A 25,626-nucleotide genomic window follows, 5' to 3' on the forward strand; every position below is an offset into this window, starting at 1 on the left:
TCTAGGAGTCCTGGCGTGGGACTGGCTAGCGGGGAGACTGCACTGGCCGGTTGGCGGCCCTTCTGACCGCTGTCCTGCCAGTGCCCCATCTGGCTGGCTTGGCCATGCCCAGGTCAGTCAAGCAGCCCAGATCAGACCAAGTCACCCTCAGAGTGGCTGCCCCATCTGCTCCGAGAAGGCCACACATTTCACTCCTGTCTTAACCTCCCCCGCCCCCAGCGCTCCTAGGCCCAGTCGGGGACAGGGCCGGGCAGCGTGGACAGGTTCTGCTCCAATGTTCTGCAGAAAGGCAGGGCCCGCAGCGTGGAGGCCAGGGACGGGCCTGGACAGGAGTGTCCCGGGCAAGCCCGGCTCTCGTGGCCCCCTCTGGGGTCTGGTAACTCCCAGACTGAGGGGCCTCTCTTTTGGGTGGAGGCTGAAGGAGGAAGATGTGAGCCCGGCTACCCCGGGGAGGTGCTGGGAGTCCCTGGGGCCTACAGGGGCAGCTTCAGCCAGGAGGCTGCCATGGGGGGGCCTGGGGCAGCGCTCTGCTGCCAAGGACCCCACAGCTCTCCAGGGCGCCCGATGCGGCACCCGTGGAGGCCCCTGGAGGAGGGCGGTGGCGCTTCCTGCGGCTGACAGTGGGCGCGCGCTCCTGGGCCCACCCCCAGGTGACCACCCCAGAGCCCCTCTGCGTCCCGAACCCCGCGCGGGCTCCTGACAGGCAGGCCCAGCCGGAACGCCCCCAGGCCTGCGGCCGAGCCCAGCTCCAGCGGAGAGCGACGTCGCCAGCCCGAGGCGCAGGTGCGCCCGCCCCGCGCAGGTGCCCGCGCTGCCCGCCCCGCGCGACGCCCCGAGCCGGTCTCCGCCCGCGGCGCGGCCCTGCCCCCCCGCCGGCCCCCCCAGCCCCCCCCGCGGGCGCGGGGTCCACGCAACAATGGGCGTGGGCGCAGCGCGCTCCCGGGCGGCCAATGGGCGGCCGCGGGGCCGGGCCGGGCGGCGCGCGAGGTGACAGCCGGGCGGGCGGAGGGGCGCACGGGGAGGCCGAGGCCGTCCCAGCGCCGCCCGCGCCCGCGCCCGCCCGTCGCCGCGATGTCGGTGGCGGGGCTGAAGAAGCAGTTCCACAAGGCCAGCCAGGTAGCGCGGGCCCCGGCCGGGCGGGACGCGGCGGCCTCGACCCGGCCCCTTCCCGCCCCCTTCCCGCCCCCTCGCCCGGGCGGCGCCGCGCGGGGACCTGGCGCGGGGAGGGGCGCGGGGACCGCGGCGCCCGCAGGGCCCCCCCTCCGCCCTCCCGTGTCCACCCCCCGCCGCGCCACGGGCCCGGGATGCCCCGTCCTCGGCGCCCCCAAATGCACCCGCGCGCCGAGCCCCACGCCAGGGCCGGCTCCCCAGGGTGCGCGCGCTGGCGCCGGGCTCCTGCGCCCCAGAAGCGGGTCTGGGGGGAGACACGGCCGGCTGCGGCGTAAACAAACGGTGGCGCGCCCGGCTCAGGGCCCCGCAGGGCCGGGGGAGCCTTGCGGAGGAGGCCTGTGAGGAATTAGACCAAGGAGGCATTGTGGTTGGGGGTGCGGGTGTGGAGCTGGGCGCAGAGGAAAAGGGGGAGTAGAATTGGGATGTGTGGGGTAACGACAGGCGGGTTTGTGTTCCTGGAGCGCAGTCTCCCCTGCCAGCTCCTCCTCGTGCAGCTCCCCACGCTGCACCCCGTGTCCCGGCTCCCTTCCTCTGCAGAGCCCCCCAGGTTGCTTAAAAACAGGGCGATGGATGTAATTTGGAAGCCACATTTGGGGTGAGTTTCGTCCTGCTTCTCCCACGAACACGCGCTCCGGAGAGCAGATGGAAGGAGAGGCCGCCAGGGGACTCTGCCTCAGGCCTGGTGTCCCTCACTGACCCTGGAGAAACCGGGGCACCGGCTCCCAGCCTGGGCAGGGGTGAACAGTGGAGTTATTGAGGGCGACGAGGAGCCGGGAGGTGCAGCCGCCCCGCTGCACCTGACAGTCCTCTGGGACCACGGGACATCAGAAGTGACCGGCCCTGGGGCGGTGTGTGCCCCGACCTGTGGCTCCTGGGGAGGCCAAGGCTGGAGCCACAGGTGACTTGGGATTTCCAGCACGAATGGAGGTTTTAAAATATCAGAGAAAGGCAAGGGAGAAAGCATTGAGCGGGCCACGCAGACCAGGGGGCCAGAGCGCTGAGGGACGAGGGGTAGCCTGCTCTTGGATGAGTAGGAAGCGTCATAAAGGCTTGTGGAATAAATGAGACTTTGGGGAGCCCCGGCAGGAAAGAAGTGGTAGTGTGCAGGACAGAGGGGGTGTCCTGGAACTCAGCGAGGGTGCTGTGAGGGACAGGCTGGGCCGGGCAGGCAGGGGCCAGGGGACCGGAGCCCCCGGGGGGCTGTGCTGGCTGCGCCGGTGACCTCAGCGCTGTCGGGAGCCGTGGCCAGCTCGGCCCGTGGGCGCACGTCTCGGCGGCGACGCACCCTTGCTGCTGCCACCTAGCCCTGAGCACCAGCCCGAGGGGACGCAGGACCTCAGGGGGGCGACTGCTTTGGGGAAATGGGGTGCCGGGCCGAGGCCTCTGGTCCGTCCGCCATTGCCCACCAGCGGGAGGCGAGCAGAGGCTCCGGGTCGTCGGCCTATTTTTTTGCCTGAACTGAAATCACTGAGACTGTGCGAGGAAAGCCCTCACAGGCTCCGTCTGGGCTTTGTGGTCCCAGGGCCCGTCAGATACGTTTTTCTCTCTCCTAGGAGTCTTTCTAAGAAATTTTGCAACGAAACAGACTTGGTGGAGGAGTTAGGCGGGCTGATGTAACACGAGGGCAGGGTAGTGAAAAACGCCAGCTGTTCTCCTGCCACGACGTCTGGACAGCAGGTTTCGAGCCTTGCGTGCAGGCCCGGGCAGGGGAGGGCGTCCATGGATGCCAGCGGCGTGCTGACTCCGGCCCGGTGCCTGGCATGCTCTGGCCTCAGGTGCCGCCGCCGCCCGGGGGTCTGCTGGCGGCCTGCGGCTGGGGGCCGGCAACACCGTGGGTGTACACGCCCCTGAGCTGGGCGCACTTGCGGGGTGAATTGTACCGGACGTGGGTTACCTGGATCCACGCAGCTCCCGGCCCCCCCGTTCCTGAGGAACTCCCGGGAGCAGTCAGGGGAAGACAGGAGACCCAACGGGCACCTTTCACCAGCCGCGGGGGCAGGCCCAGCTGCCGGGGGGCTCTCAGGGACAGGCAGCACAACCGGTGGCCAGTTCCGGAGCCGGCCCTTCCTCCTGCCGCCTTCCCTGTCGCCTGGAGACCGCCCCCTTGCGCGCAGAGGACAGGCAGCCGCGGCTCGGCCCGCTCGGCACCTCAGCGCAGGAAGGAGCAGGCGCGACGCCCCCCCCAGCACCCAGTGACTCCTTCCTGGCGCTTGGGACCAGGCTCGCAGCTCATGCCAGATCCTTTTCTCAAAAGGATATTTTAATCAAGTGTCTTTCTCTGCACAGCGGCTCATTGGGGGTGCAGCTCGGGCTGCTGCTGGGTGACCCCGGGAGCTGAGGTGGCCACACGGGCCTGGCCAGTGGCCCGTGGCTGTAAATGGCCACCTCTGCGACCCAATGCCTGTGCTGCGTCGTGGCGCGGGGACGCCCGCCCGCCCTCTGCTGCCCCCTTCCCGCTGGACATCCAGGCCCCCCAGGAAGTCTCGGGACAGCCGCCATCTCCTCCTCCCCTGCTGAGAGCAGCCCCGGCGACCCCGGACTTCGTGTCACGTTTGCTTCGTTTTGCCCCGGGGTGGGGGGCCTTTCCCCTCCAGCCTGTGACGCGGCTCCAGGGAGGGGCTGGTGACTGCAGCAGTCCCGAGGGGCCAGGTGGAGGCCACGGCCTTGGGCCGTCCTGGGAGCAGAAGTGGAACTTGCCGGGAGGGGCCCTCACCCCGCGGGGCTCGAGGAGCTCTGGGCAGTGTTCCCGCGTTCCCGCGCCACTACCTCCTTCGGGAGGAAACTGCTTAAACGGCTTCTCTCCGCGGCCTCTGGAGGATGGCTGCCCCTGCTCCCCTGGTGGCGACCGAGCCTGCCAGCGAATGCTCCGGGGCGCCCCGACGCACGTGTGCGCGGCAGGGCTGCCGTCTCCCCACACACCTGCTCACACCTGCACACACCTGCCCAGGGCCTGGCGGGCCCCTGAGCCCCGGTGATGACCGCCTTCCCCGAGCACCCGCGTCCTCCAGCAGCCTGTCCTGCTGCTCCAGCCTCCCGGGGACGCAGAGCCCACTCCCGGGTCCTCGCGGCTCCTCTTTCCCTTCTTGACCCGCCGCTCCTGCCTCCGCCGCGAGGCCTGGGCACGCGCACGTTGGCGGTGCCGGCTCTGCCATCCTGGCGTCGCTTGTCCTGCGTCTCAGGCCCTGCCAGATGTCACCAGCAGCCTCTCCCAGGGCTTGTCAGGGCACAGGTGGGCAGTGGCCGCTGGCCGTCCCTCCTAGGGCTCCGAGCTCCCTGGGCCCTGAGCTCTGGCCCTTGATGGCGCAGGGACCGGGCCATGCGGCCACATAAATTTTGCTCTTGCTGCGCGGCTTGGTCTGTCCCTCTCTGACGCCTGCTTTGTCTCGAGCTTTGGCTTTTATAAGTTAGGTGGGCGCAAGCAGCAGCCAGGCGCCGCAGGTTGGGGGGCAGGACGGGCGACGCTAAAGACAGACCACCCGGCTGACGGTGGTTCTCCCCGTTCTGCTGAGGACAGACTTCAGGGTGGGGCGGGGAGCGGGAACGGCCAGGGCTGGTTGAAGGCAGGACACGTCACGCAGAAACCCGGCCCCGGGAACCCAGGTGATGTCATGACCTGATGTCACTTCAAGTAAGAAAAGGAAAGGCTTGAGATTTGTTAGACAGGAAAAAAAAAAAAAGAATTTGAAAACAGGGGAGGCAGGGACCTGGCAGGAAGGCCGCGGTGGGGCGAGGGTGGCTCTGGCTCCCTCTGCAGCCTCTGTGCCGCCGCCTGGTCTCGAGAGCTGCTGGCTGCCCGGTGGTGCTGAGTGGGGCTGTGGCGCGGTCAGATCCAGCTTTGCTGGTCTGACAGTGTTGGCTCCTGTTAAATTTAAGAACTGTATTTGGATTTTTTTTTTTTACAGATTTCTTTATTTATGCATACAACAGCTGGGGTACAGGCCAGAGGTGTGGGGGGTGAGAGGATTCACCAGAGACAGAGGGGGGAACAGAACAGGCAGATTGACTGAAATACATTGCTGAGGGGAGCAGCGGGGAGACAGGAGAGGTCTGCTGCGCCATGTGGGTAGCTCCCTGGCTGGCAGGGGATCACACTCATTCTGCAGAGGCTGCGGACAGCTTCATAGGTTGCGTCTTAACCCCTTGCACCACCAGGGAGGCCCTAAATTTTTTTTTTAAGATTGATTTATTTATGCAAGAACTGGGGTACAGACCAGAGGTGTGGGAGGGTGAGAGGATTCACCAGAGACAGAGTGGGGAGTGGAACAGGCAGATTGACTGAAATACACTGCTGAGGGGAGCAGCGGGTGAGACAGGAGAGGTCTGCTGCGCCATGTGGGTATCTCCCCAGTCGGCCGGGAATCGAACCCGCACTGCAGAGGCTGCGGACAGCTTCACAGCGCTGTGCTCAGCCCACTGCGCCACCGGGGAGGCCCCATATTTGAAATTTTGAAAAGATGATTCATGTTTCTAGAGAAGAAAGAGGGCAAAGTTCTTCTGGGAACGTGCTGGCTTTCATCATGCCTCCAGGTCTGGATAGCCCAGGGTTGAGTGGAAGCTGACCCGTTTCTGTTCTCGGAGGAGTTTGCAGCCTCTCTGGAGAAGCCCCCCTCCCCCGCCCCGCCACGTGCTTCAGTCTCACAAAACCTAGTCTAGATCAGACCCTGCGTAAAGCTCAACCCCAGAGTGACCACACTCATCTGGCCGCAGCTTCTCTGCGTGTCTCTGAGGCTCCAGGCCACGCGCTCCCGGAGGCCTGAGCTGGTCAGCCCTGGTGTGAGGGCGGGTGGGCGAGGTGGGGCTGTACTCATGGGCAGCACAGAGCGCTCTTTGTGGGGCTGCCGGTGGCCGTCACAGCAGGGTGCCCGCGCTGTAGCACAGCCCTGCCTGGCGCGGGGCGCCCCGTCCCGCCCAGAGATGCAGAATCCTCCACATATGAATAAAACAGCCTTGTGCCTGGAAGAGAAAAGTGCCTCATTGTCAGGAAGCCACGTGCGTACTGGCCCAGCTCATGGCTACTGCGTCGTGTCTTCAGGGGCAGCTCGCGTGGCGCACACGCGTTTGGGCCCTGATGCCTCCTCTGGGGCACGAGGTGACACCGGCTTTGTCCTTTGGTTGTTACAGTAAAGATGTCCTGTCTGCCTCGGCTGCCTCCATCGTGGACTGCTGTGCAAGAGTTTTTACTTAAAAAAACTTGATTTTTAACTTAAGAAAACTCAGTTTTTGTATGGTCTCCTGTCCCATATGGGAGTTGCAGCAGCTTATAAGGAGTTTAAAAAGTAAAATGTAAATAAGAATAATGACCCATGGTCAGGAAATATATAACATCGTGGTGAAGTCAAGGCTTGTGGAGGTTTGTGTGGCACATTCACATGTGAATATGCTCCGGAAAAGATCTCCAGAGTCACCGCTATTGTCAGATTTCATGTCGAGCTCCCTGGCGGCCAGGGTGAAAAGAGGAAGGAATCAGTAACCCTTTCTCTGCCTGCATACAAGGCGGGAGGCGTGCCCACTCCTCTTTTGGCGTTGCACCTCCCCGCAGCAAGCTGGCTGCAGGGGATAGCTGAGGAAGTGGTGCTGTGGCCTCTGTACCCAGTGCCTGGGCTGGGCCTCCTCCCGGGAGCTGCCTGGGGGCCCTGGTACCTGGCATCCACCCACAGACTCCAGCTCCACCTTGTGAGCTTCTGGCCTCCCTGGGAGTGTTCCTGGCCCTCAGCAAGGTGACAACTATCAGGGTAGATACAGGGATGAGTTTCTATCAAGTCTGATTCTGCTTGATCACAGAGATTCCTTCTTCCTTTAATGTCAATCTTCAAAGGCCTTTATTAAAACGAAACCAGGGCCTCCCCGGTGGCGCAGGCTGTTGAGCGCAGCGCTGTGAAGCTGTCCACAGTCTCTGCAGCGCGGGTTCGATCGCAGCCGGCCAGGGAGATTCCCACATGGTGCAGCAGACCTCCTGACTCACCCGCTGCTCCCCTCAGCAATATGTTTCAGTCAGTCTGCCTGTTCTGCTCCCCGCTCTGTCTTTGGTGAGTCTTCTCACCCTCCCGCGCCTCTGGCCTATACCCCAGTTCTTTTATGCCTGAATAAATGAAAAATCTTAAAAAAAACCAACAAAACCACAGAAATATGGGGAAAGGTAACATCCTTTCCCAAGAAAATGAAAAGTTAGAAATACTTTGTTGCATAGAGTTGACAGTAATAGAAATTAATAACTACTGTAGTAGTTTACACTTGATCTTAGCCAAAAGGCGGAGAAGCGATTACTGCTGTAGTATTTTATATAACAACATATAGTATTCGAGTTAGATGTTATTTTGTAGCAGCATTCATTTTGAGGCCGTGCATTTTTATGAGCTTTCACTGTATAATTTCCTGTCCGGTTTAAGGAGTATTTGCCTGCCCAAAGCCATCACGATGTGCTCTCTGTGTAATGTTCACCTCTGCGTTTCCCTGGAACTGGTGATCCCGAGTCGTGTGAGGGACGAGTTAAGATTCAGGTTTCACATTTTTTGTATCATCTGGAACCTCATTGGCACAGCACATTCAGGAACGTGTTGGAAACACAGGGTTCCGGGGTGGAGGCCTGTCTGAGGTCGGGGTGGACGTGGCAAGCTCCCGGCTCTCCAGATGCCCTGCTGCTCCTCAGGGGGCTGTGTCCCTGCAGGCTCATGGCCAGTGCTGCTGACCTCAGAGGGGCAGGGAGGTGCCTGCTGGCTGTTAGCTGTCGGATCCCTTTCCACAGTCACGCAGCACTAGCTCGGGGTGAATGTGTGCGTCTGAGGTAGAGCCCGAAGCCCTCCTTACCAGCTGGGCAGGGGGTGCTTCTGTGAGAGGTGCGGGAGGAGCGGTGTGTGGAGGGAGCAAACTTGGTATGAGCGTGTGGATGTCCATGAGGCCGCGGGCCTGTAGCTTGGGGACTGATTTGGGGCCGAACGTGATGACAGGGGCTGCACGTGTGCGTTTCCCAGGAGGGAGGGGAGGCCAGGCGGGGGAGGGCTGCAGCCATACCTGGTGTTGCCCCCCGAGGCGAGGCCCCCAGCCACCCTGCTCCCTTTGCACCGGTCACTTGCAGCTGGCCTGGACAGGGAGACCCTGCCGTGGGGTGCCCCTGCCCAGTCAGCAGGGCCCCTTCCTGGGGGGCACCAGCTTTCTTTGGCTCCAGAGCTGAGTTTCACCCACCGATTTTCTTTCCTTGTTCTGTCATTACAGCTGCTTCTCAGAAAGCAAAATTACTAAATGTTGGCGGCAGTAGTTTGGGTTTGGCAGCGGAGAGGCCCGACGTGGGCAGGCCCCGGCTCTGCCTGCGGGCACGCGTGGTCTTTACCGGTCAGATGTCCAGTAACACCTCCCAGGCGTCTGCAGGGAAAAGCCTGCGTGGGCTGGAGCGAGAATAACGGAAAAATCCCCAGAGTCCTTCACTCTGAAGAGCGGCCCTGCCTGAGCTGCGGGGTTGCCGCCTGAGGGAGGCTTCGCGTCTTCAGCACCTTTCATTTTTCCCAGGAATCTTTGACGGTGCCTTTAAACAGGCCGGCGTCCGAAGAGAATGTGGGTGTGCTGCGCCCTGAAAACCAGAGTTTCTGGCCATTTTCAGAGCCACGCCTGGGTGTGCTTGTGTGCACATTTATCCTGCTTCAGGGCCATGCAAGGGCTTTCGCCTCCAGCGCTTTGTCCCTTGGCTGCATGGACTGACCCGTGGCCATCTTCTCTGCAGATAACATTTTCCCCCATTTCTCTGCCCTCACGTCAGCTCAGTGTTGTCACGATGTCCAGTTTGTGTATAACGCTCCTTTGTATTTTTCATCCGTCCCCTTGAGTTCCCGTGTGGTCACGTCCCAGGGACTACCTTCCAGCCCAGAGCCTCTCTCTTCTGCAGTGTCTACTTGTTACTAACCCTCCTGCTGAAGTCCTGATGGCAGCGACTGAAACTTCCGTCTGCAGTCACTGCCTCCTGTGTCATGCGGTCCATCGCCACCCATTTCTTCCGAGGCGCTGACTGCCATCACTCTCAGGCCCTCAGGGATGGACCAAAAGCCCGGGGTGTCCACTGTGATGTCTCTTTGTCCTCTGTCCTCCACCCCAGTCTTGTGTCTGATGCCATGACGCTGCAGGATCCCCACCGGGCCTCCCGCCTTCAGCGGCCTCTGTGCGGCCCCCACGTCTGGCCTGCTGTCTGCACAGCTCCTCGCCTGCCGGAGCCTGGGGGCCGCGTGTGGCTGGGGGAGCTGCTCCTTTATGATTCCCTTTCTGCCTGCAGTTTCTCCTCTTCTGCTCTGGTTTCCTAGGCTACGGTCCACTCCTGCGTGTCCTGCTCAGCCGATACGCCCTGTGCTACAGCAGAGTCTCCCCGGAGAAGCAGCAGCTGTGAGCCCCATCTTCCCAGGGCGTCCCCCCCGCCATGAGGCTGCCCAGCTCCTGACCGCCCTGCGGCTCTGATGCCCCCAGAGCTGCAAAAACCGTCTTTCACTCTGAAATGATCTTAGACGCACAGAAACGTCTCCACGCTCGCGCAGAGAGCTCACACACAGCCTTTGCTCAGCTCCCCGCAGTAGTAACTTGCAAATAGTTTTCATCGTTTACATTCATAGCTGAGACTTGCCATATTTTCCGAGCTGGCGAGAGCGAGCCTGGCTGCTCACAGTTGACAGAAGAGACGCAGGTGTGGGCAGGGTGGCGGGCCTTCTCAAAGTGTGTTCCGGGGAACACTGGCCTCTGCGATTTCTCCCCAGAAGCAGCCTTTCCTGAGACCCAGCGGAGGGCGGTGGGTGCGCATCTGGTCAGGCCCTCGCTGACCGCGGACGGCTGCCCCTCCAGGCTCTTTCTCAGCCGTGTCCTCTCCCCCGGCTTCCCCGGCGTCCCCCTGTGGGAAACCCGCGGCCTCCGTCTCTCCCTTCCTGGGCAGTGTTTCTGCAGGGGTGGAGCTGGTTGCTGCCAGGGGCTCGTGGGTTCTGGCCGCGTCCTTTTCACGCTGCTCCTGGGTGCCCTGCCGCTCACTTTCTGGGTCTGGCACATGGCTGGGCTGGGCACCTGATGATCCGTGTTTCCCCTGGCGCCCGGGGAGGCCTCGTCCTGGGCGTCGCTCAGTGCTCTGGGGCGCCGGGCTGTCCCTCCGTCGCCTTCCACGGGATGGTCATCTCTCGGGATGTCTGGGCTGACACTGCTCTTGCTCACCTGGGACCGGGTGTCTAGCACGGCTCCCCCAACTTCAGTTCCAGGGATGAGCTGTGGTTCCTGACGCGCTTGCCCTCCCCTGCACCGTCAGAGGGGGCCTGGAGCCCCTCGCGCCTCCTCCCTGCATAGCCGATATTCCCTGTTCATTAAAAACGCAGTGCTGCCCTTTGCGATGCTCTACCCTGGTCCTCGAGTCCCTCGCTGGCCTCTCCAGGCACCTAGTCTAGAGTTTTCCATCACTGAAGTTTTCATTTTCACAACTGTTTTTTATTTCCAAGAGTTCCACGTTACAGCCACTTAGTCGTTCCCTTTAGGGGTGATCTGCTCTTCATCAGGGGTCACACCTGCCTGCTGCTGACCCCCCAGAGCACTGTTGGGCTCCAGGGCTGTCCCTGCCATGGGGATTGGGCTGGGCCATGCTCTAGTGCACCTCAGACCCACGTTTCCGGGCGTGTGCACCTGGGGACCTTGGTCACTCTCCCCTCCTGCTGCTGGGCTTCTCACCCTTGGTCTCCAAGGCCCCACATGCTGGATGGTGACAGCCGGGTCACCGGATCTGGCCTGGGCTGGGCCGACCATTTGACTCCTTGCTTTCCAGTCTCCCTGCCCTGCAGGTTGCCAAGGCTGACCTTGCCAGGGCTCACAGACCGACCTCTCCAGCCCCTGTTCTCCCCACCCCGTCTCAAAGCTGGCGTGGGGCCTGGGCCTGCGTGTCATGGGGCGTCCCCCTGCTTCCCCCAGGGCCAGGCTCCGGGCAGAGAAGCCCAGCAGGTGCGGCCCAGCACCCCCCCAACCCCGCCGTGCCGCTGTTCCCTCCCCTGTCAGCTGTCCCGGCAGGTCGGGCCTGGGGGGCCCCACCCCAAAGATAAGGTTCGACAATTTTACAGGGCTTCGGGCAGAAACCCACAGGCTGACCTGACGTTTTGCCTTGTTGTCATGACGTGGTGGCGTGAGGGCGGCCACCGTGCAGTGCAGTGACTTGTGTTTATTTCTGCAGCTGCTTAGTGAGAAAATAAGTGGCGTTGAAGGAACGAAACTGGACGAGGAATTTCTGGACATGGAAAGGGTAAGAGCATTTCATGTGATTTTTCTACAGACTTGACTTTGGCTGCCATGGGGCCTGGGCTCGTGTGGGGGCTGGCGGGGGGCGGGGGCAGGCGGGGGGCGGGGCGCAGGGGGCAGGGACGGGGCAAACCCCCGGGGCGCACTCCTGTGCCCCACCCTCTGGCCTGGAGGCGGGATTGGGGCTCTGGCTCTCTCTAGTGGACAAAAGCCAGAACGCGCCGGAGGCGCCCGTCCCGGCAGGGACAGCGGCTGCAAGGAGAAGGCCACGGTCCCGTGACCGGCTCCTGGAGAACTGAAATCTGTGCAGTTTCCTGGTCAGCTCAGAGGGCTTGGTTGGGGGCAGGCCTGGGGCCACCAGCAACTGCCAGTCCCTGTGTCCTTCCCTTCGTGTCACACCCTGTGGACAGCTGAATTGTCACACCCCAGGGACGAGGGAGCAAGCACGGCCCCTGCCCGCGGGCGAGGAGCCCAGTGAGGGCCGGTGACCATAGGTGGGGCCGTAGCAGTGGCCGGGGAGGGGTCTGGCCCAGGCTGTGTTGGGGGGTCCCTCTCTCCAGGGCCCCTGTGCCTGGACACACTGACCTGCAGTCTGCCTAGATGAGAGCAGCGGGTTTCTAGAAAGGCTAGTACTGGGGCGGGGCGGCTTATTCTGCTTTGCTTTATGGAAAAAGCTTGTCTTTGAACCTCGAGAGGCACAGCCCACCTGTTGCCCTGCTCCCTGGGCTCGGCGGGTCTCTCGGGGGCCTTAGCAGCCACGTGCAACTTGGGCACCGGCAGGACAGCGCAGCTGAGATGTTGCTGTCTGCTGTGAATGCCCCGAGTTTGTCATTGATGTATGTGTGTGTATGTGTGTGTGTGGTTTTTCTTTAAGAAAATAGACGTCACCAATAAAGCTGTTGCAGAAATTCTTTCAAAAACCACAGAATATCTTCAGCCAAATCCAGGTAAAGTCGGGAGATACCCAGCGTCTGCATGTGGTGGGAGTGGACAAGGCTGTGTCCAGACCCCAGAGAAGCATGCGGGTGGTTGCCATGGTGACCCTGCACCCGGGACCAGAGGGTTGGGCGGGGCACCCCCTCCGGTCTAGTCTCCGGCCAAGCCCTGGGGACCAGGCGGTGACCTCAGGAGCCGGCAAGGTCATCTGAGCCTGGACTGTCGCGCCAGCTGGCCCTTTGCTGTGGGAGCCAAGGTGATCCCAGCTGTGGGCGCGGCACAGGCCCAACCTGGGAAAATCTAGAAAGCGAAAATTCAGAAGCTGGTTTTCTAAAACAGAAACGTGCCCGAGGCCGGTGCTCAGCACAGTCATCCCTGCCCGCAGCTGTCTGCAGCCCAAGCAGCACCCGTGGTGCTGGACTTCCTCCTGGCACCTGCCCTTCCTGGGGTTTGGGCCAGGCATCCCCCCATCCCCATACCCTCGGCCTGCTCACCGGCACCCCAGAGCCCATTTCCAAGTCCTGCGGCCCGAGGCCCAGGAGAGCGGCCCCTCCCGGGACCAGGAGCTGAGCTGCCCAAGGGGCCGCCCACGGCCAGTGTGGGGGGGTGACCCCTTTCTCCCCAGGCGTCCCTGGCTGTCCAGTATAATCCTCCTGGGTAAAATCCGGGGCGGGTGGACACCAGCTGGTAGTTTGAAGCTGCGTCTCGCCATCCTGGTCTCGCTGGGTCCCCAGGAGAGACCAGGTGCTGGCGGGTCCGGGTCTGGCCTGTGGGGGAGCTGCGTGGCAGTGCCTTCTCCGGGGATTGCGAGGTGCACCTGTTGCACCCCCTTGTCCCCGGAAAGGGTCACAGACGACCATGTCTTCAAGCATACAGAGCGAAGCTGGGGATGCTGAACACCGTGTCGAAGATCCGGGGGCAGGTGAAAACCACGGGGTACCCCCAGACGGAGGGCCTGCTGGGCGACTGTCTGCTGAAGTACGGGAAGGAGCTCGGGGAGGACTCCAGCTTTGGTGAGTGCCCGGGGCCGGCAAGACGGCAGCCCCGCTGAGCCCGGCGTCTGTCATTGGTGTCACAGAGCAGTGCTCACAGTGGGTGCTCGAGGCAGGGCCCAGGAACCGGGCGGATCCATGCAGGACAATTCCCCTGCCCCGTGTGCTCCCCTCTTGCTCATTCTCAGGCACATGGCGCAGCCTTAAGGAGGTTAAAACAGGGTGTGCGGGTCACTCCCAGGCCTCTGCCTGGGTGTCCTGAAGTCTCTGTCCTTGTCGGACGCGCAGGCCTGGTCCCGAGAGGGGCTTCCTGGCCCAGGTGGGAGCACACGCACGTCTACGCCCAGGACGGGCCTGCCGTCAGCGGCTGCATCATGACCCATGACCCATGACACTAGACAACAGACCCGTGGTGCTGGACATGCTGGCCTTGGGCAAGGACAGGGAGGGGAGTGGTGGGGCCTCAGCCCTCTGGAACCCCCGCTCGGGGTGTTGGTGTCCAGGCTCAAGTTGCTGGCCACTGGGGCAGGAGGGGTGGGGTCTGAGGCAGCGCAGGGTGCCCACGCAGGGAAGGGCCAGGCCTCTCTGTCCGCAGGGGGAGCTACTTGCAGTGAGTGTCCGCTGGGCACACTCTTGGCCACGTCCTCCCTCATGGGAGGGGAGCCGCAACCCCCACCCCCACGGTCTTTACTAGTCAATTTGGAGAACCCGGGAGACCTCACCCAGCCTCTCCCTGAGGGATCGTCTCCAGAGCCCGCGCCCCCAGCCACAGCGGCCTGCTTGCTAGTCAGTGGGGGCGGCTGGTGGAGCTGCAGGGAGGGCCAGGCCATCCAGAGCAGACCCCTGCCCGGAGGCCGGTGGCGCTGCCAGGTCAGCCTGACCCCGGCATGGGCGGGGCCTCCAGAGCACCCAGCCAGAAGCTGGGACGAGGTTTTGTTCATTTATGGCCGTGGTAGCCCTCGTGGGTGAGCCCTGCGCTGCCCCAAAGAATCCTTTCACTGCTTACAAAGAGGGTTTGTTCCCGGCCTCTAAGGAGCCTCTGTGCCAGAGGTCACGGCCTGCTCGCGGGCGCCGCCTGGGGCCGTGTGGCGGGTGGGCCGCAGGCCGCCTTGCTCTGGTCAGGACTTGCGTCCCGCGTCCCTGCCCCGCAGCCCTCTGGGGGACATGGCGGCGCCCAGCAGCGTTAACGCGTCTCTGTTGCAGGCAACGCCCTGCTGGAGGTCGGCGAGTCCATGAAGCTGATGGCTGAAGTCAAGGACTCTCTGGACATCACCGTGAAGCAGACATTTATCGACCCCCTTCAGTTACTGCAAGACAAAGACCTAAAAGAGATTGGGGTGCGTTCTGGGCGCGGCTGCTGCAGCTCACGTCACGGCGACGTGCAGGACCGCGAGGTCGGGGTCAGGCGCCCAGCACGTCTCTGCTGGTGCCCGCACGGCAGGGCCTGGCCTGCATCTGAGTCGGCGCCCCTCGGCCCGTGCTGGCCCCGCTTCCGCCACCATTTCTCACGTCACGCGGTTCTGTCCCTTGGGCCCTCAGGCTCCGCTGCTGCAGCTGAGCGTGGTCACATGCATGGGGCGAGGCCCTTCCGTGGCTTCCCCGGGGACGGACCTCAGGGTCCTGGGGACTATTAAAAACGGCCTCCTGGAGCCTCGCAGGCTTTGGCGCCTGTGGTCACTCTCTCCCCTGCCCGTGCGGTCTCTGTAGAACAACCCGGAGGCTTCCGCGCGGCTGGTGATGCCCTAGGGAGCTGCCTGAGCCTCCAGGGGCCCCTCCTGGATTGCCTGGGGCCCCGGGGACCCTCCCCGTGGGGTCTGTGCCCTGCCGACCTTCCCTCTGGGAGGCTCTCATTCTCTTCCTGGCTGCGTCCAGTGCCCACCCCCGCGTGTCAGGGCCTCTGTCTTCTGAGGGTGCAGGGCCTGCTCCGTGTGGGGTGCTGCTGATTTTTTGCTCGCACATCATGCTAGTGGGTGACTCTGGGGAGGCAGCATTGAGTGGGAAGTCCAGATCCTCTTTCCCGGTGAGGAGCCTTGAGGCAGCGGCCCATTGCGCTGCGTGTCTGCTGCTGTGGCCCCGAGGAAGGCCCGAGAAGGCCACTGCTGGCCCCAGGCCCGGGCCCGGTTGGGCAGCTGGCCATGAATACGTGGGTCCAGGGCACCCGTGACACATACATGCAGCTCAACGTGGGCTCCCTGCGCTGCCGCTGCTTCTAATTCTCATGGCACCCAGCTGCCGGGTGCAAGCTGGAGGGCCTGAGCTGAATCCCAGCGGCGGTGGGGCCGGTACACAGCAGTCTCCGTGGCCTGGACTGTGCTCGTGGCCTGTGGCCTCTGGCCTCCCCGCCCTGTCAGTGCCCCCGCGCCCGTGTCTTGCGTGCACTCGTCTGCCTGGACACAGCTCCTGGGCCGGGAGCTCGGCACATGGCGCTGGTCATCATGGGTGAGGAAATGGTTCTTAAAAAAGCAGCTATTTGAGAGGCTGCTGGCAGGTCTGTCCCCGTGCTGGGCTTAGGCAGCTGGCTCTGGTTGTCCACGGCGTCCCGGGAGACGCGTGAGTGTTCTGGGCGCGCTAGAGATACGTGTTTTATGATCTACTTCTTAGGGAGGAGGTGATGGCAACGTCAAGAGGAAAGTCCTTGTTTTTAGTATAACTTGGTTGCAAATTTACCAGGACCTTATCAGAGCTGAAATGAAGGGCTTTGGAAAATGGATCTGACCGCGGGCGCACCGTCCTCTCGCGTCTTATAACAGTCATTCACCCCCCCGGCCTCCGCCCGCCCTCGGTCCATCCCTTCCCCCGCCGACCTCCTCCCCGCGCTCCCGAGGGCGCGGCAGGGGCGTCAGGACACGCTGAGGAGCCGGGGGCGGGGCGGCCCCACCCCGGGCCCCGTCACAGCGGCGTTGGCTCGCGCGGGCCTGAGGCCGCTCTCTCTCTCCCTCAGCATCACCTGAGGAAGCTGGAAGGCCGCCGCCTGGACTACGACTATAAGAAGAAGCGCGTAGGGAAGATACCAGAGGACGAAGTCAGACAAGCGGTGGACAAGTTCGAAGAGTCCAAGGAGTTGGCGGAAAGGAGCATGTTTAACTTTTTAGAGAACGACGTAAGCACTGCAGCCAGGGCGCCCCGCGCGCGCGCACAACCCTGGGGCGCGCCCGGCCCGGCGGGGGCGGGGGGGGGGGCGCTAGCCCTCACCGTGGCCCGGCCTTGCGGTCGCCCCGGCCCGACGGCCGCCCCCAGGCTCAGCTGGCCGGGGCTCTCGGGGTCCGGGGCTGGGGGGAACGGCCCTGTCGGGCGAGGAGGGGGTTTCGCAGGAAAACGGGCGGGCGGGGGGCGTGCGGCCCGGCCGGGGCCCGGGGAGCCGCTGCGGCAGGTGTGCGGGCCGCGCCGCCCGCTCAGCCCGGCCCGGCCTCCCCGCCCCGGCCCGGCAGGGGACCCGCCTCCCCGCCTGCCGTGGCGCCGCTGGGCGTGGGGGCGCGAGGGCGGCGGGGCCAGACGCCCCGCAACGCCCCGCAACGCCCCGCAACGCCCCGCAACGCCCCGCAACGCCCCGCAACGCCCCGCCCCACCGCCCCGCGGCCCCCGTTCCCTGACGCCACTCTCCGCAACTCCACATCCCGTCACGCCACAGCACGCCCCCGTGGCGCCACGCCCCCCACGCCACGCCACGCTCCTGCGACGCCGTGCTCCGCGACGCCGCGCTCCCGTGACGCACACGCGTGCGCATACACACCCCGCCCCCGCCCCGCCCCGCCTCCCCCACGCCTCTCCCCCACACACACCTCCCCGCCCCTCCCCGCTCCCCTGGCTCCCCGCAAAGCTGGGCGGCTCCCCGGGTCCCCCTGCGCGAGGCGCCTGGGCGCGGCCGGCCTTGTCTGCGCCGGTCCCTCCGGGGGCCCCGGCCGGCGGCCCCGGGCCTGCTGGGCCTCGCCGCGTGAGGCAAGTTTGGCCTCCCGGCAAACTCCCGGCGCGGCCGTGGCGCCTCCTGGAGCCCGGGCCCGGGCCCCGCCTCACCAGGGCCTCTGCTCGGCCGCAGGTGGAGCAGGTCAGCCAGCTGGCCGTGCTCGTGGAGGCGGCGCTGGAGTACCACAGGCAGTCGGCGGGCATCCTGCAGGAGCTGCAGGGCAGGCTGCAGGCGCGGTGAGCCCCCGCCGCCCCCGCCGGGGCTCCCGCTGTCTGCCCGGCTCCCGGGAGCGGCGTGGGTGGGGGTGGGATGGCCCCGGGCGGCGATGTACGGCTTTGGGGGGGCCGGCTGGGTCAGGGTCCTGGGTCTGCTGCTTTTGCATGGACGGGCTCGCCAACCCGCAGCCCGCTGCTGGGCTGCCCCCGCCTGCCCAGCTTCCTAGGGCATCGCGAGCGTGGGGCATGGGACGGCGTACGCGCCCTGGCATGGGGTCTGGGAGGGTGGGGCGGGCGCTTCCCGGCACAGCACCGACCCAGGAGGCAGCTGGCAGGCAGGAGGGCTCCGGAGCGCCCGAGGGCGTGTGCCCAGCCTCCCGCAGGGTTGCCTGGACTCTGGGGGAGTAGGGGCGTGTGCTGCTCGCGCTGCAGTGAAACACTGGCTTTAAAAAACGCCCTGCTTTTGCACCAGGTTTGAGAACAGAAATTTGCAAGCATGTGCTTGAATCAGTGCTGTGGGCAGGGAGCGCGGCAGGGGCCAGTGGCTGAGGCCTGTGCAGCCTCGTGCCCGCCAGGGTGGGGTCGTTCTCTCTGCCCAAGGGGATGCGGGTGAGCAGCCCCTTTGGTGTCTCATCAGCCCTGGAGCTTCCCGGTGAAGCCCCCACCCCCCGCGTGCCAGGAGCCAGGCAGGCTTGGCGGCCGCCTTCGGCACCTGACGCTCCTGCGTGTGTTACAGGATCTCGGCTGCGTCCAGCGCCCCCAGACGCGAGTACAAGCCCAGGCCTGTGAAAAGAAGTCCGAGCGAGCTCAATGGGCTGTCAGCTGCCTCCTCCGCCAAGACCACAGGTGAGAGGCGCTTTTCCCTGCAGGTGCCCCGGATGGCTCCAGCACCCTCCTGCCTGCCGTGCTCTGAGGGTGCAGCAGCCTCTCACTTCTTTTTGTGAGCCCTTCCCTCACCAACGCCAGCCCCAGTGTGTGTGTCGGGTTTGGAGCCGCGGCAGGAAGGATGCCTCAGTTCTCCCTGCTATGCCTGACCACAGGCCCCAGCCGTAGCCTTTAGAGTCCTGTGGCGAGCTCTTTCCAGGTGTTTGCTGAGTCCACAAGTTCTGAGTCGGTGGTGCTGAGCAGGCCGCGGTGTCCCAGAGCAGGCTGTGGTGTCCCAGGGCCGCGTCCTTGTCTTCTAAGGAGACCCGAGCTCGGCTGTGCTTGACGCCTGGCATCTCAGCAGCCCTCGCCCAGGCGTGGCGTTTGAGAGTCCCCGTGGTTCCTGCTGCCTTAAGTCCACCTCGGAAGGTCCGGGTCTGTCCTCCCACACACAGAAGCCCAGCGGCTCCCATGCCCACCCGGCCTTGGTGCGGTGGTGTCAGAGGGCGCTCGCGCTGCACGTGGACAGGGGGCCCTGGGGTGCGCCCATGCCACGTGGCTTTCTGGTTTCCAGGCCCCAGGCTCCTGCAGGGCTCCTGCAGGGTGGAGTTTGCAGCTGGCTTTGGTTGGGGCCCCAGAGTTATTTCCAAGTTCTGCAAAACAGTCCAGCCCTCTTTTCAACAGCTTCTCAGCTTTCTGCTGTGCACACTCCCTGTTCACCGCCTCGGTACCCCAGTTACTTGCTGCTGTGAAAGCCTTTAGCTTTAGCTGCCCCCAGGCCCCATATGCCGTGGGCAGGTCTGTCTGGGAAACAGAATTGCTGAATCAACATGAATGCAAATTTAAGATGATATGTGGATGCCGAGCTTCCCCTCAGGGTGGGCACCACCTCCGCACCTGGCATCCTGCCGCTTTGCTGGGCAGTCACCTCACACAAGAGGGGTCCAGGTTTCATTTGCATTTTGTGGCTACCGTGAGGTCCGTCACTGGTCCTGTATTTGAGTTGCCATTTATGCTTTCTAGTGTCCGAGTCGTCTGTGCAATTTATTTTTCTCCGGATGGTTTACTTTGTCTTCATGGTGTACAAGAGATCCTTTCTCGTTGGGGTATCAGTCGTTCCCCCAAAGCTGATGGTTCCAGTTTGAGAGTTCTCTGTTTATTCCAAGTAGAAGCCCTATTTATTTTAAAGATTTGTTTTATTTATGCACGCATGTAAGAACTGGGGTGCAGGCCAGAGGTGCTGGGGTTAGTGGGCTCACTAGGGGCAGAGTGAGAAATGGAACAGGTGGATCCACTGAAATCCACTGCTGACGGGAGCAGCGGGAGACAGGAGAGGTCTGCTGCACCATGTGGGTAGCTCCCTGGCTGGGGATCAAACTCATGCTGCAGTGGCTGCGGATAGCTTCATAGTGCTGTCTTAACCCCTGTGCCACCAGGAGGCCCCCAGATAGAATTCCTTTGACACATTATGTGGTTTGCAAACACTTTTGTTCTATAGCTTCTTTTTATTCTTTTAACAGGGTTTTCTACAGATCCAGACTTTACTTTTGATGAAGTCTAGTTTTACTGAGATGTAATTAGCAAATAACTCTGTGTTAGTTTAAGACACACCACACAGCAGTGTGAGGGTGTAGCTCTTGAATCACTGCATGAAGAGCTTTCAAACAGCAGCTAAGAGGAGAACAACCCCACTGTGGGGCCTTGCGCCTACGCTGAGGCCAGCATCTCCCCTGTCAAGCTGCTCCTCACACCTCAACGTGCAAAGGTTTGAACTGCAGTGTCTGTGAGACAGAGGGCGGCTGGGCGCTGGTTTCTGGCGTGAGTTGCGGCGCTGAGTGCCCTTCAAGGAACATGCCTGTTTCTCCTCAGCTGCCAAATCGAAGCCTAAAGCTGGTCATGACATCCCCTTTCCACCCCCTTGACATACGTCACTCCTCTGTCGTCTCTGATCAGTGCTGTGTCTTTTCTTCATTCTGGCGACAGGTGTAACAACCTTATTGATCATCTCTTATGATTTTCTTTTTGATTTGATTTCTGTTGTTCGTTGTTTGGTAGTTCATTGATTTTCACTTTGATCTGTATTACTTCAGTTCTGCTACTTTGGAGCTTGTGCATGCGTTGTCTAGTTTCTTCACGCGAAGGCTGAGGTCGTGCATCTTCTGTCCGAGCTCGAGCTGGGTGTCTAGTGCTGTGAGTGCTCTCTGAGGGACTGCTTTAGCAGCATCTCCCAGGTCTTGATGTGTTGTGTTTTTATAGTCTCCCCTTCAAGATACTTTGTAACTTTACTTTGGACAGCCTCTTTCACCCCTAGTTTATTTTGCGGTGTGTTTATTTTCCGTAGATTTAGGTTTTTTCCCAGATAGCTGTCACTTTCAGATTTCTAATTAATTTCATATTGGTGAAATAACATACTTTGTGTGGATTGTGTCCTTTAAAATATTTTAACCTTGCTTTTTGGTCAGAAATAGGATGCATTTCTTAGAAGATCTTCATGCTCCTGGACCGTGTGTCTGTCCTTGCCGTGGGCGAGTTACGTCACCGAAGCCAAGTCGTTTGCTAGCGCCGCCTCTGTGGCCTACTGATACTTTGTCTATTCTTTTTACTTTGGGGTGAGGGTATTGACTTCCCTGGTTGGGATTGTGAGAGCGTCTGTTTCTCCAGGAAGTCCTGCCGGAAGTGTGAGGAAATCGGTGGGTCACTCTCCCTCCTTGTGCCTCGCTCTCCCTGGCCATTCTGACCTGACCACTTAGATTGCTGTTCACCTCGGGATTTTTTTTAACTGCTCAAGTTTTCTTCACTGTTCCTTTTGTCTTCTCCTTTTGAAAATTCTGCTGGGTGTTGAGGCATTTGGCTTTGCTGTGTGTCTTGTCTTTTCCCGCTTTGTTCTCTTACTCTAGTGGCAAAGGGGAGAGGGAGGCTGAAGCCGCACGTCCGCCTGCGATGTTGCCGTGGGTGAACAGGGACAGGCTTGGTGACCAGCTGGCAGTTCCTGCCGCCTGCGGATCTGAGATGGAGGAGCAGGTCCTGCCTCCGCTTCCTTCTCTCTGGAGTCCTGCACATTCACTTCTGTTAGAGTGCCGGACCACAGGCGTCTGGGAATGTATGTCTGGGGTTGGCAAACTTTTCCTGTGGAGGGCCACAGAGTGGCGATTTGGGGCACTGTGTGCAGTGGGGCCTCTGTTATAGCGAGCTCCTGCTGGGAGGTGGGAAAGCGCAGCGGACCATGTGGAAATGAAAGGGCGCATGTGTCCCACTGAAATGCTGTTTTGCTCACAGGCTGTAGTTCACTGACCCCTGGGGGAGTCTCTGGGAAATCAACTCAGCAGTCTCTAGCAGAGTAAAAATGCCTACATGCTCAGGGGCTTCGATTCTGGAAATGCAAAGAAATAATGTAGCAGAGCACGTGCCTGTGTCTGTCGTTGAGCCACCTAGACAAATAGGAGGTTCCGGGGGGAGCTGCCCGGTGGCCAGTGGTCAGTATTCGGTCCGGCTGAGCAGGTGTTGAGGTCCGGATGGCACACTGTGCGGCTGGCCCAGGTTAGTAATGCAGAAGTGTGAAAATGTGTGTGGAGTCCTATTCCGTGGAGAAGACAGAGCGGCCAGTAGGTCTTCATCACGACTCTGTGCCAGGTACTTGGTGGGGCTGTGGGCAATATTTTTTGAGAAATAATTTAAATTGTATTTTAATTAGATGATTTGCATAAAAAACTAATTCCTCTGGGGAAACTGGTGGCTCTTGAAGAGCAGGTGTCTTCCTTCCGTAAGGGCCCTGTCCTGCCCGTCACCATCCCGCTTGGCTGGGCAGCAGTGGTCACGCACATGCAGGCCCGCCGGGAAGAGGGCGGCATGGGGTGCGTCCCCAGGCCAGTGTCCGCGGCGCACCTGCCCTGTGTTCTCGCTCCTCCTGCAGTGTGGACGGAACAGCCAGCTTTCTCTTTCTACTCTGCTGTTTTTGGTCAGAAGAGCTGCTTCTGGGTGTGGACAGGACGGCAAGGCGCTACTAACCTCTGTCCAAAATCAGCCCAATCCCAGAGCTCCCCCCATGTTACATCTGAATGAAGGACCCAGGACCCCAGGACTCAGTCCCTGCCCCCACTCTCTCCACCGTCCAGTGGGCAGTTCTTGGCGAAGGACCTGGCCCCACGAGAGCTCAGCCTGCCTCTGAGGAAGCACCCTCACTGGCCTGCAGCAGCCCCAAGTCTGTGCCCCAGAAGAGTGAAAGTGTGTGAATGGGAGTGCCCCAGGGGCACTGGGTCTGGGCTGCTGAGCACCATGGGCCGGGGCTCCCAGGGGTGTTCTCTCTCCTGAAACCAATTCCTCTCCTCCCAGGTGTGCAGGAGCCCTGACAGTATCAAGTGTAGAGTGTGACAGTAGCAGATCAGGCAGCCCTGCAGCAGCCGGGTGGGTCCTGGGTGCCCAGAGTACTCCAGGACTGATGCTGAGCACCCCACTTTCACACTGAGTTGAGCCTCAGAGGCTCGTGAGCTCCATCTCAAGGTCACAGAGTCAGAGGGAGCAGAGCCCTGCCCCTTATCTTCTAGATCCTTCTTTGGTATTGCGGAGAAGGGGCGGGAAGAGCACACGGTGTCCGGGAGCAGCAGGAATGACTGATCCTCGAGATCCCTGATGGCAGGACACAGTGGCCAGCAGGTGGCCGCATGCCCAGGGAGCCCGGCAGTTGCGCCTGACCTGGGGGTGGTGTCTGCCTGCCCTGGCCCGGCCCCTTCTGGGCTGGCGGCTCAGTCCAACAGAGGGGTGGCGGTCAGTCGGAGGCGGACTGTGCCAGGGGCTGGCCGTGCTGGGGGCTGGCCGGGGGCTCTGGTTAGGCTCATGCCCAGCTCAGCTCTGGGCGCCGCCCTCCCGTGTGCCTCTCCTCACTCCTGGGGCAGCCCAGTCCTGCTCACGTCCACGCCTGCCCCCTTGGTGTGTGGTGAGATGTCCCAGCGGAAGGGGCTGCCCGGTGTCTCTGAGGCTTGGTTCAGAAGTGGCCCGTCACAGCCGCATCAGTGCGGGGCCACTTCCCACCAGGACCGAAACGCTTTGCACATGATGTTTATAAAGGGGAGGAAAAATGTCAAGCATTTCACTAACGATTTAAAGCAAAGCTCCCTGGACTCTGCCAGAAATGAATTCCAAGAACATTTTCTTCATCATTTTTCCTTCTAAAGAAAGGCAGGGGGTGGGGGGAGACCTCGGGCCCCTTAGGGTGCACGTAGGCCTGAGATGGGCGCTCTGGTTGTGCCAATTCTAGGGACTTAAGAGAATGAATCCAGTCAGCTAACAATGGGGGGCGGGCTGAAAGTCACGCTTGAAATGCTGGACTGCGGGCCGAACCCCAGTCCAGCCCTGGTCGGCGGACGCCAGCCGGCCCTGCCTAAGGGGGCAGCCAAGAAAGTCCTTGGGGGAGATGTGCGGGTGGCGCGGGCGGAAGGGGGTCGGCCTTCTGTGCTGGGCCCACGTGGTCACTGAGTGACAACTTTAAAGACTAGAGGACATTTTTTATGAACTTATTTACAAAGTTTCTGGCACCGAAGAGCCTGAGGGGGCCTCCCGGTAAGGCAGCTCATTAGGCTCAGGCTGGGAGGGCAGCAGCCATGGGGCAGGCTGGGCCATGCCTGCCCTCAGACAAAGAGACTTTTGTAAGTTCCCTGAGGCTGGGCAGGGCAAGGAAGTAACACCTGCACCCCAGCCACCCCCTAGGAGGGACTGGGGCCCTGGGGTTCGCTCGAGTCCAGACTGGCGAGCTGTGATGTGGAGCCCCCCACCCCCCGGGGACCGCAGTCTGTGTTTTTGACCTAAAGCTCCAAAGAGGAGATTGAAGCCTCCCACGGCAGGGACATGCTGGGTGCGAGCCATCAGCTTGCTCGCGGCCTCTCTGTCCTCCCGCCTCCTGTGGCCGGGCCAGTCACCCTGTTACAGGGCAGGGATGGGGCACCCCAGACCCTGCAAACCTGCCTGCTCTAAATAGGTTCTGCCATCCGCTGCATCAACGCAAAACATGAGACTTTAGTGGGAAGGGACTTTAATACAATTAGGAAACGATTCAGAAAAGGCAAAGAATCTTGTTTCTAAATCCAGCACCCACAGTTCCCCGTCCCCTCACCGGTAAAAGTCCACCCAAACGGGATTGGCCCAGAGCAAGGCCCCAAAGCTGCCACAAGCCTAAAGCACCTTCCAGTGGGGACCCACAGAAAAGGGTCAGAAACAACCAGACAAGTCGGGGAAGAAAAGAGCAACATCAAAATCAAGATAAAAGCTGCCATTGTCACCTCCCCATGAGTCTCACCCGCATCTGTGTCACCCTGTCCACGACCAAAAGACAAGCGCAGTTTCTTCACATGTCTCTCGGCTCCACGTGCCTCCCCCAGGTCTCCTGGCTCCATCCTGCTTCCTTCCTTCCTCAGTCTCCTCTGCAGCTTCTTCTCTCCCTGCTCAACTCCACCCTCCCTTGGGTGGAACCAGGGAACCTCCCCCTTTCCTGGGGACCCCCCTGTTATAACACCGAGGCTGGGGGCCTGGTTCAGGCTGAAGCCAGGCGCCCCCTTGCTGCAGGCCCCGGCAGGAGAGGGCCCCGCATTGCCATGGGCAAAGGCAGACTTCCCCTTCCTGGCAGCAAGTCCACAGCTTTACTAGATGTTTCCCACTGTTGTCGTTTCTTGGAGTCTGTGGGTTTGGAGTGCAGGGCCCTTGGGCTCACTCTGGGAAAGGTGTCACTAGAGCTCCCGTTTCAGCGACATGCGGCGAGTTTCCTGGGCACGTTTCTCCTTGAGACAGAGACATTAGTTATATTTAAAGGGCAGGTTTATTAGGGGAAGGGTTAGAAAAGTAAAGCACACTCGCCTAGACACAAGCGGGCAGGAAGAGCTGCCCCCGGGGACAGGTTTGCTGAGAGAGGCCTGCGCGGTTGCAGGCGGGCGGCCTTGACAGGTCACGGGCAGGCAGGAGGCTGCGGCCCTGCAGAGGGAGAGGCGCCTGCGTGGTCACAGGCGGGCAGAGGGAGTGCCGCCCCAGCCTGTGCGGAGACTGCCCTGAGGGAGTCTTCATCTGCTTGGGAGGGGCCACGCCTTGTGAGCTGCCAGTGGGTTGCTCACTTTGGACAACTGTAGAATCTGAAAGGGACCGGAGAGGCTACCCTGGGCTCCATCTCCATATCTTTACCTTTGGGGTCTGTTGGGCTCCAGCTCCGTATCTTTAGACCAGGGTATGGTTTCCTCGACCGTGTGGACGGTTATGCTGCTCTCTCCTGCCCCCACTATTCTCGTCGTCCGCCACCACTCCCCTGCCCGGCCTGAGCTGCTGCGGCCGACCGACACTCGCC

At 61.9% G+C, this 25,626-nt stretch overlaps 1 protein-coding gene across 5 annotated transcripts in view; it reads left to right on the forward strand.

Moving 5' to 3' along the window:
* The first annotated feature begins 1,023 nt into the window (after positions 1-1,023).
* SH3GL3 (SH3 domain containing GRB2 like 3, endophilin A3) overlaps positions 1,024-25,626 on the forward strand; it is a 29,866-nt gene continuing 5,263 nt past the window's right edge. For 2 of the 5 annotated variants that reach the window (XM_037509962.2, XM_037509966.2), the window contains exons 1-8: positions 1,024-1,116; positions 11,336-11,404; positions 12,275-12,347; positions 13,206-13,349; positions 14,532-14,665; positions 16,270-16,428; positions 17,362-17,465; positions 18,181-18,290. In XM_037509962.2, the coding sequence (XP_037365859.1) occupies positions 1,072-1,116; positions 11,336-11,404; positions 12,275-12,347; positions 13,206-13,349; positions 14,532-14,665; positions 16,270-16,428; positions 17,362-17,465; positions 18,181-18,290 (838 nt within the window). In that variant the 5' untranslated portion in view covers positions 1,024-1,071. Of the gene's footprint in view, positions 1,117-11,335; positions 11,405-12,274; positions 12,348-13,180; positions 13,350-14,531; positions 14,666-16,269; positions 16,429-17,361; positions 17,466-18,180; positions 18,291-25,626 lie in introns of all 5 variants that reach the window. The other 3 variants (XM_037509961.2, XM_037509964.2, XM_037509963.2) reach the window with 2 other exon arrangements.

The sequence above is a fragment of the Talpa occidentalis genome, unplaced genomic scaffold, assembly GCF_014898055.3.
Source record: "Talpa occidentalis isolate TD23 unplaced genomic scaffold, MPIMG_talOcc4v2.1 talOcc4.14, whole genome shotgun sequence".
In the NCBI taxonomy this organism is placed as follows: Eukaryota; Metazoa; Chordata; class Mammalia; order Eulipotyphla; family Talpidae; genus Talpa; species Talpa occidentalis.